Source organism: Etheostoma spectabile, unplaced genomic scaffold, assembly GCF_008692095.1.
Source record: "Etheostoma spectabile isolate EspeVRDwgs_2016 unplaced genomic scaffold, UIUC_Espe_1.0 scaffold00019289, whole genome shotgun sequence".
NCBI lineage: Eukaryota > Metazoa > Chordata > Actinopteri > Perciformes > Percidae > Etheostoma > Etheostoma spectabile.
The window spans coordinates 10,035-20,770 of NW_022604795.1; the positions used below are offsets into that span (position 1 = coordinate 10,035).

The following is a 10,736-nucleotide window of genomic DNA, read 5'->3' on the forward strand; positions in this document are numbered from 1 at the left end:
CACAGCTATACAATATTGTCCTGTTGGTAGCTGTTTTGTTGAGTTTGGCCTCCAATGACAGAATGATAAACAATGGAATAATATTCAAGAAGGTTTCTGTAATAAATATAATCCACATGTGTAGAGTTAATTTATCACTGCTTTATGTCCCTGCTGGTACTTCTGTAGTACGCAACGGCAAAACTGCTCTACGCTGGCCGTTCCGTTGTTTTCCTATGGAGAGAGTGGTGCCAGCTAGGCACAACGTTATCCTTGGCGTCACACACTGCTCGGAATTGCCGTTCTACAGTCAAAATTCAAATTATTTAAACTTTGACCTTTCAAGGCACAACCAATTCCAGAACGTTCCTGCGCTGCGCTTTGCCTCTCCGCGCCCTACCTCACGGTTTTGCTACGGATCATGTGTAGGCGGCTTTAGTGAGGGGATTACTTACTTGGCCAAGTGAAAGAAAGGCAACCACTGCTCTTTTGCTGGACTTGTAGTCATCCCAGTCCTGTGGTCGTCCATCCTTCTCATCTGGTCCAGAGTAAACACCTAGAAAAATATATGACAGTATAACAATGAGTAAGATTTATTATGCCTTAACTATTCAATAAGTGAGATTACTGTCAATAATTGTTAACTTACCTCTGGTATAGGCATCCACAGCTATGTTAAAAAGCCAAAGAACAACCATGCTTAACCCTACATTGCTCCCAACAGTCAGGCTAGTGCCTTGCACGGTAGCTTGCTGCCATTAGTAAATGCAATCAAATAATAACAGGTTTATTTGATATAGCCCGTTTTACAGACAGTCCCGAAGTGCTTCACATGAGAAATATTGTTAAAACATTTGATCTAATAACAGATAATTTGATTTGTAACAGAGACTGCATATCTTTAAGCAAAGTCCCCTATTTTCCTTGCATTTCTGTTGAACATATTCAAATAATTGTTGACTTACCTCTGGTATAGGCATCTGTAGCTTAGTTTAAAAAGCGATACCTTGGGAAAAACACTGAACCCCACATTGCTCCCAATGGTCAGGCGAGTGCCTCGCGTGGTAGCTTTCTGGCGATGGGGATTTGCGGATTTGTTATCGTTGTGCTTGTGATACCTACACTGATACTTATTTCTTTTGTTATTATTTTATTGTTGGAATAATGTTTAACTAAAGCACTGCTTGACACCATGTTGTGTTTATACACCATCAGGGCCATATTATGGTTTGTTGTATGGTATTTTAAATTATCTATTGTTTGTTATACATGTCTGTTTTTATTTTTAATATGACTGCCTCATGGGTTAAGTGCCCAACACAAATTTCCAACATGGCGGGACATTAAAGTTAATCTTGATCCAGTGCGTGAATGAAAGTGCTACATAAATGCAATTAATATAGGTATGACATACTGTACATTACCATTAAAGCTAACTATTAATCAAAAGAGAAAATAACCCTGATGCTAGATGCTAAATGAGTCATATCCAACCCCGCCAAAAAACATGGGAAGAATACGTAAACCTTTGCCAGCCTTCAAGATTACAAAGAGACACAAATAGGCCCTGGTGTAATATTCTACCAAAAGAGTTATCTACCCCGTTAGACGCAAAGGTTTTCCAATTCTGCAGCAAACAGTCCCAAACTCTGTCCTAATCAGAGTCGCTATCTTCAGTTCCTCGCATGTTATCAAGAGGAACCATCCAGTATCTCCTGAATGTGGAGGGGCCGTGGCCTGGAGAGGAGCGTGCAGACTCCCTGGAGCTGTCTTCCCTTCTTCTGTCTGTGGAGGGGCCGTGGCCTGAAGAGGAGGGTGGCAACTCATTGAGGCTGTCCTCACAATTCCCCTTCAGCCTCTTCATACTTACCTGCAAGGTGTCACTCTCTTCCCTGCTTCTCTTTTTGGAGGGGCCGAGGCCTGAAGAGGAGGGTGCAGACTCCCTGGAGCTGTCTTCCCTTCTTCTGTCTGTGGAGGGGCTGAGGCCTGAAGAGGAGGGTGCAGACTCCCTGGAGCTGTCTTCCCTTCTTCTGTCTGTGGAGGGGCTGAGGCCTGAAGAGGAGGGTGCAGACTCCCTGGAGCTGTCTTCCCTTCTTCTGTCTGTGGAGGGGCCGTGGCCTGAAGAGGAGGGTGCAGACTCCCTGGAGCTGTCTTCCCTTCTTCTGTCTGTGGAGGGGCCGTGGCCTGAAGAGGAGGGTGCAGACTCCCTGGAGCTGTCTTCCCTTCTTCTGTCTGTGGAGGGGCTGAGGCCTGAAGAGGAGGGTGGTAACTCATTGAGGCTGTCCTCACAATTCCCCTTCAGCCTCTTCATACTTACCTGCAAGGTGTCACTCTCTTCCCTGCTTCTCTTTGTGGAGGGGCCGAGGCCTGAAGAGGAGTGCGCAGACTCCCTGGAGCTGTCTTCCCGGCTTCTCTTTGTGGAGGGGCCGAGGCCTAAACAGGAGTGCGCAGACTCCCTAGAGCTGTCTTCCCTTCTTCTGTCTGTTGAGGGGCCGAGGCCTGAAGAGGAGTGTGCAGACTCCCTGAGGCAAAGGTGTGACCTTTGTGATGCTGAGGGACAACCATATTCAGGTTCTCTCACTTGCAGCGCAGGAAGCCCGTGCAGCAGACCACCAAATGGGAGGTGCCAGAATGGCTCACCAGTGGGAAAGGAAGGACGTGGTGGTTTAAATTGCTGCCAAAAACTTGGAGGTGGGAAGTGCTCGATGAGAGGGGAGTAAGGTAGGATGTTGACATTATCATTAAAACTAGAATCATCACGACAACCATCACTATAACCATCACTATAACCATCACTATAACCAGCAATATAACCAGCACTATAACCCGCACTAGAAGCATTACCAGCACTAAAATCATCACAAAAACCATCACCATAACCATCTCTAAAACCATTACTATAACCATTACTATAACCATAACTACCTCTACCACTACCACTACCACCATCACTATCAACGTCACCATCTCTATCAACGTCACCAAAACTATAACCATCACCATAACTATCACTACAATTTTCAACATCCACTTGCTCCTCTTCCTCTACGTTCTCGCCCTCTTCAGTCATGGAGCCATACCCAGGATCTACAGACCAGTCAGGCCAGTCGTCTTCATCCTCTGGGTCTTCATCCTCCCACTCCTCAAATTGATGTTCATCTTCTCTGAGAGGGGGAAAACGGTGACCAATGTCATACTCACCTTCCTCTTCAGGGAGGCCAGGCTCTGCTGGACGTGGGAAGTTGTCCGCACGGCCTGAGGGAAACAAAGATCAAACGTAAAACGTCTTGTTTAACTAAAATGTTTAGTGTGACTTCAAATAATAAGGAGTTCTCATAACATTAATTATTTGGATTAAATCAGCAACACTTAAAGTTAAAATAAGAACAGCATACATATGGAGCTAGATTTGTTTCTTTATTAAATGCAAAAAAGTAAAAATGTAAAAAAATGTGTTTGAGAGAAAAGGTTGTCACACTGATCGCAAAAAAGCATTTTATGAGAGAAAAAAAATATTTTGAGAGAAAAGGTTTTCATATCAATAGCAAATATTTGAGACTAAAAAAAAGTTTAAACCTAAATTTGAAATGTTTAAAATTATTTCTGAGAAAAAGAAATTTCTCTTAAAATACTTTTTTTAAACTCTCAAATATATATTCAGTGTGACATTTTTTTTCTCACTCTCTGTGCAGTTTTTTTTCCTTGTCTCAGGATTTTTTTTTCAACGTGAAAATATTGTCCTGGGCAGGGCCACGTTCCTATTGGCCAATCTGGTGATCACTGTCTTGAATTTTTTTTCACACTGATAGCAAAAAATATTAATTAATAATTTTTTTTCTCTCATAAAATGCTTTTTTGCTATCAGTGTGATCATATTTTCTCTCAAAACCTTTCTCTTCACTTATTTTCTCAATTGTAATAAAGAAACAAATCTAGCTCCATACATACATACATACATACATACATACATACATACTGTACATACATACATACTGTACATACTGTACATACATACATACATACATACAAACTGTACATACATACATACATACATACATACTGTACATACATACATACATACATATACATACGTTCGTACATACATACATACATACATACATACATACTGTACATACATACATACTGTACATACATACATACATACTGTACATACATACATACTGTACATACATACGTACGTACATACATACATACATACTGTACATACATACATACATACTGTACATACATACTGTACATACATACATACATCCTGTAAATACATGTGTCATAATGTCACCAACAGACAAAAGGCTATACCCTTTTTAACAGTAATGCCAAATATTATGCAGTTTTTCCTCAGTTATTTTGAACAGGTGACGACATTAGAATTAAGTCATGCTGCATTCATATAAAAATAAGCATTATTTACTACTCTTGCTCACACTGAAAAACCGACCAAACTGTTGATCCGTCAAACTTGAAAAAATGACTGTTGACTTGATATTACATTGTATTCAGACATGTGGCTGAAGAGTCATATTTTATCAAATCAAAATCCCAAACAATTGTTAAAGTTTTCTGGTGTATTTATCAGAGTTGCTGAATAGAGAGCACACAACAGCAGCAACAATAATAAAAATGGTAATAATAATAATAGTTATAATCAAAAGGTGTATGCTTCAAGAACACCGCTGTGTATTTGGTGGGCGAGTAAAGAATCTGGCGCTAGGGCTTTTACGCACGGAGAGCGCAATTCAACTGCCAGACCCAGAGGTCGAAAAAAACGTGGATGGATATTATAATAAAAGAAGTTAATATCATTTGATAAACTTTAAAACGTTTTAAGATTTAACCAACTAAACAAAGAACCTCCGCGTTCCAACCACACACATTAACGTGTCCTGGTTTGATTCCACCTGCGCGTCCTCGCCTCCCGACGTTCCATCCTAATAGTTCCATCGTCTCCATGGTGCTCAACTCAAATACTTTTTTTGGCATTTTATGAATTTTGGCCCAGTCGCCATCTTTTTTCAGCAAATTCAATGTAGCTATATTTTGTAAGATGTGTTGCCCTCAAACTGAAATCCATCCACTGATTGTTGATCCATTCCACACATGTCCCGCGATATTTAACACATGCTGTCTAGCAAGTCATTATTTTACAGGATAAATTGTCAAGTAAAAGTCGGTTTTAACATCTGTTTATCCAACAGGCCTGACGTTAATGGCTTTCCACCTTTACATTCTAAACGTGACACCAATTTCCACCACTTTATGGCTACTGATAAAGATTGGCTATTTTTATTGAATACATCAGTGAATCAGAGATAAGTAGGCCAGACTTATAATAAAAAATAAATCTAAAAGTTGTCTTACCTTGTCTTGCAAGCATGTGCAACCCATGGATGCGTCCCCTCGGAGAATCCGGGAGGTGCTCCTCGGGTGTCCCACCAGGCAGACGAAAGGCCATTCCCAAGCTCTTCCTTTCACCACAATAGTTAGTGATTCAGAAGTTGTGTTGTTCTTTGTTGTTCGTTGTTGTTCTTTTGTTTTTCCAAATGATCAGTTTGCAGTGTGTTATCTCCAGCGGTTTAGAAACTCAAAGAGTTAGTTTTCCACAGGTTCGATTTGCATGAAGCCCAAGTCAAAATGCAAAGTGAGAAATTAGAATGGTCCGCAGCCCTTATATAGGCTCCTCGGACCCTCGTTCTGTTTCCATGACATTAATTGACGTACACGCCTGCGTTTGATTGGCCGAATGGCCACCAATGGATTTTACAGGTTAGCCTTTTTTATTTTCCAGTGAAATGTTTGACCAGCAGTTGTTGTTTTTTTCTGATATTCTACTGTAAGTTATTACTTAGGCATTGTAAACCTTTTACAACCTGTTTCAATAATAATTACAAAATATATCATTATTACATCAAATTAAAATAGGCTTCTACAAATAGCCTAGTTAAAGATTAATAAACAGGCAGAGAGACGAAAGTTTCTGTAAGCATGAATGAACCTCATTAGCATTTTGATGAGAAATACATCAAATATATATATATATATATATATATATATATATATATATATATTAGGTACCCCATGCTAGTAACGGGTTGGACCCCCTTTTACCTTCAGAACTGCCTCAATTCTTCGTGGCATAGATTCAACAAGGTGCTGGAAGCATTCCTCAGGGAGTTTGGTCCATATTGACATGATGGCATCACACAGTTGCCGCAGATTTGTCGGCTGCACATCCATGATGCGAATCTCCCGTTCCACCACATCCCAAAGATGCTCTATTGGATTGAGATCTGGTGGCTGTGGAGGCCATTTGAGTACAGCGAACTCATTGTCATGTTCAAGAAACCAGTCTGTGATGATTCCAGCTTTATGACATGGCGCATTATCCTGCTGAAAGTAGCCATCAGAAGTTGGGTACATTATGGTCATAAAGGGATGGACATGGTCAGCCACAATACTCAGGTAGGCTGTGGCGTTGCAACGATGCTCAATTGGTACCAAGGGGCCCAAAGAGTGCCAGGAAAATATTCCCCACACCATGACACCACCACCACCAGCCTGAACCGTTGATACAAGGCAGGATGGATCCATGCTTTCATGTTGTAGACGCCAAATTCTGACCCTACCATCCGACTGTCGCAGCAGAAATCGAGACTCATCAGACCAGGCAACGTTTTTCCAATCTTCTATTGTCCAATTTCGATGAGCTTGTGCAAATTGTAGTCTCAGTTTCCTGTTCTTAGCTGAAAGGAGTGGCACCCGATGTGGTCTTCTGCTGCTGTAGCCCATCTGCCTCAAAGTTCGACGTACTGTGCGTTCAGAGATGCTCTTCTGCCCACCTTGGTTGTAACGGGTGGTTATTTGAGTCACTGTTGCCCTTCTATCAGCTCGAACCAGTCTGGCCATTCTCCTCTGACCTCTGGCATCAACAAGGCATTTCCGCCCACAGAACTGCCGCTCACTGGATGTTTTTTCTTTTTCGGACCATTCTCTGTAAACCCTAGAGATGGTTGTGCGTGAAAATCCCAGTAGATTAGCAGTTTCTGAAATACTCAGACCAGCCCTTCTGGCACCAAGGCAAGGCAAGGCAAGGCAGCTTTATTTGTATAGCACATTTCAGCAACAGGGCAATTCAAAGTGCTTTACACAAAATCATTAAAACAGATAAAACACAAGTACAAACAGTTAAAAGTCATAAGCATTAAAAATCAATAAGACACATGAATAGACAGTTAAAAACAAAATAGAAACATTAGGACACATAAAACACAAGAATAAAAGTTACATTGCAGCATAAGAAAGAAATGAGCATTAATTTAGAGAAAGGCAGCATCAAAAAGAAAGGTCTTCAGCCTTGATTTAAAAGAACTGAGAGTAGCAGCGGATCTACAGGTTTCTGGGAGTTTATTCCAGATATGAGGAGCATAGAAACTGAAAGCTGCTTCACCCTGTTTAGTTCTGACTCTGGGGACAGAAAGTAGACCTGTCCCAGATGACCTGAGAGGTCTGGGGGGGTCATAGTGTAGTAGCAGATCAGAAATGTATTTTGGACCTAAACCGTTAAGGGATTTATAAACTAGCAAGAGTACTTTGAAATCAATTCTTTGAGACACAGGAAGCCAGTGTAAAGACTTCAGAACTGGAGTGATGTGATCCAGTCTCTTGGTCTTAGTGAGGACTCGAGCAGCAGCGTTCTGAATCAGCTGCAGCTGTCTGATTGATTTTTTAGGGAGACCTGTAAAGACCCCGTTACAGTAGTCAAGTCTACTGAAGATGAAAGCATGGACCAGTTTTTCCAAGTCCTGTTGACACATAAGTCCTTTAACCCTTGATATGTTCTTTAGGTGATAGTAGGCTGACTTTGTAATTGTCTTAATGTGGCTGTTAAAGTTCAGGTCTGAGTCCATGACTACACCAAGATTTCTGGCTTTGTCTGTTGTTTTTAACATTGTTGTTTGAAGCTGAGCGCAGACTTTTAATCGTTCCTCTTTTTTTCCAAAAACAACAACCTCAGTTTTTCCTTCATTTAATTTCAGAAAGTTCTGGCACATCCAGTCGTTAATTTGTTTGATGCAGTTAGTCAGTTTTTGTATTTGACTATAGTCCCCTGGCGATAAGGTTATGTAAATTTGTGTGTCATCCGCATAACTATGGTAACTTATTTTGTTTTTCTCCATAATCTGAGCCAGTGGAAGCATGTAGATGTTAAACAGAAGAGGCCCCAGAATGGAGCCTTGCGGAACTCCGCACGTCATATTTGTACGCTCAGATGTATAATTACCTATTGACACAAAGTAATCCCTATTCTTTAGGTAGGATTCAAACAAGTTTAGTACTAAGCCAGAAAGTCCTACCCAGTTTTCCAATCGGTCTAGTAATATGTCATGGTCGACCGTGTCAAATGCAGCACTGAGATCAAGTAATACTAAGATTGAAATTTTGCCACTATCTGTGTTAAGGTGGATGTCATTAAAGACTTTGACAAGAGCCGTTTCAGTGCTGTGGTGTGGTCGGAAACCCGACTGAAAGGTATCAAAACTGTTGCTTAGTGACAAGAAATGGTTGAGTTGTTGAAAGACTACTTTTTCAATGATTTTACTTAAAAACGGAAGGTTTGATATTGGCCTATAGTTGCTCATTAGTGAATTAGTGAAACAAAGCACGTGAATTATTATTGTTTCTAGAGATAATATCAGAGAAGAAGGACCTTCTTGCATTCCTCAGTTCCAAATTATAAATGCGAAGTCTCTCTTTATAGGTGTTATAATGGACCAGGAGATTTGTTTTTCGCCACCTTCGTCCAGCTTTCCTACACTCTCTTTTTTCTGTTCTCACCAGTATGACATTTCTCCATGGAGATCTTTTCTTACCAGAGACAACTTTGACCTTAGTGGGAGCAATGGCATCAATAACATTTGTAATTTTACAGTTGAAATTGTCTACAAGCTCACTGACTGATAGCCCAGAGAGGGCGGGTGTGGAGGAGAAAAGCTGAATAAATGTTTCACTGGTGTTTTCAGTGATATACCGTTTTCTGATTATCTTTGTTTGGACACTTTTGGGCACAGAGATAGTGCCGTTAAAGAAAACACAGGAATGATCAGAGAGAGCAACGTCAGTCACCACAACCTTGGAAATGTTCAGACCCTTTGAGACAATCAAGTCCAGAGTGTGTCCCTTATTGTGAGTGGGCTCCGTCACATGCTGAGTCAGTCCATAGTTCTCAAAAACACAACACAGTTCTTTGGTCCCCCTGTCCTGGGGGCTGTCAACATGAATGTTAAAATCACCCGCAATGATTACACAATCAAAGTTAATACAGATTATAGACAGCAGTTCAGTGAAGTCATCAATGAAGGTTGCACAATATTTAGGTGGCCTGTAGATATTTAGAAACATCGCTTGAGGGGAAGATCTTAATTGAAGAGCCACATATTCAAAAGAAGCAAACTTTCCATAACATTTTTGCGTACAGTGGAATGAGTCATTAAGCAAAATGGCGACTCCACCTCCTTTCTTATTCACTCTATTCTCACTCATAAAACTGAAGTTAGGGGGAGCTGACTCGATGAGAACAGCAGCGCTGTTGTTATGGTCTAACCAGGTTTCAGTTAAAAACATAAAATCTAGATTGTGTTTGATAATAAAATCATTGATTAAAAAGGATTTTCCTGCCAAAGACCTGACGTTTAGTAAGGCTAGTGTTAGTGTGTTTTCATTTTTTGGGACAGGCTGTAGCTGACGAGGAATGGATGCTAAATTTGCTAAGTTTGCAGTTAAGTGCTTATTCACCATTCTTTTCCTATTACCTATCACAACATAAATTGAGGAAGAGTTGAATCCACAGGGCCCGGGCTTGTCTTGGAAAAAGTCATGAGTGTCTCTAGGCCTGGAGCCAAGGCCCGGCACATATCAGGTCATGCTTACTGGATTTTGCACACAAGCGTCCTTATCAGTCTGAGTGGAAAGAGTTTGTTTACTTCCTGGCAGAGGAGCCCGGCGTTTTACTATTAACCGGGGTTGAACCCGGCGTTTTATTTTTGCCAGGGGTTGAGAGATGGGGGAAGGAAGGGGTGTAAATTTGGTTCCAGCATCTACCAGGTGATTCATGTGGTCAGTGAACTCCAACATGGGGGTAGGGGAAAGAGGGGAAAGGGTGAGTGGAGACAGCGATGGCTCCTCAAAGGATTCGGGGTTGGTAAGAGTGTTAGAGGGGTGCTGGATGGGTGAAAAGAGGAGTTGAGGTTTTGTATCTCTGCTCTGTGGTGTCCCAGGGTCAAATCTTTGCTCAGGTGGGGGCTGTGGTGGATCACTGCCACACTTTGTTGTGTCTTCCTTTTGTTTTGATTCGTCTTGTCTCGTGTCCTTGGCAGATGTGTGGCGCAGAAAGTAAAGCAGATTAGAGGTGAACAGCTTTACTCCTGGCTTGTTAAGGGAAAGTCTATCTGCTTCAAAAAGATGTCTGCGCTCCCAGAAAATGTTTAAATTGTCAATGAACTGCAGAGAGTGGACGGTACATTCAGTTGAAAGCCATTTGTTTAGTGCCAACAGTCGGCTGAATCTCTCATCTCCTCTTCTGACTGACGGTATAGGGCCACTGATAAACACATTTGCGTTTAGAGAGCTGACGGTGTCCAGCAGTTCCTTAAAGTCCAGTCTCTGCAATTCAGACTGTTGCTTTACAACATCATTTGACCCTATATGCAGAATAATGTTCTTCACAGTTGGGTGTTCTGCTA

The 10,736-nt window shown here is 41.3% G+C and overlaps 1 protein-coding gene across 1 annotated transcript; it reads right to left on the reverse strand.

Annotated features, from left to right (window-relative positions):
- Positions 1-434: 434 nt before the first annotated feature.
- Positions 435-5,619, reverse strand: LOC116684253 (myelin transcription factor 1-like protein; the record flags this gene model as incomplete). The annotated part of the gene is made up of 3 exons (XM_032510077.1): positions 5,359-5,619; positions 2,995-3,234; positions 435-535 (listed from the first exon to the last, which is right to left on the reverse strand). Coding segments are annotated over exons 1-3 (435 nt in total), but the record flags the coding sequence as incomplete, so codon positions are not given.
- Between the last annotated feature and the right edge of the window lie 5,117 nt (positions 5,620-10,736).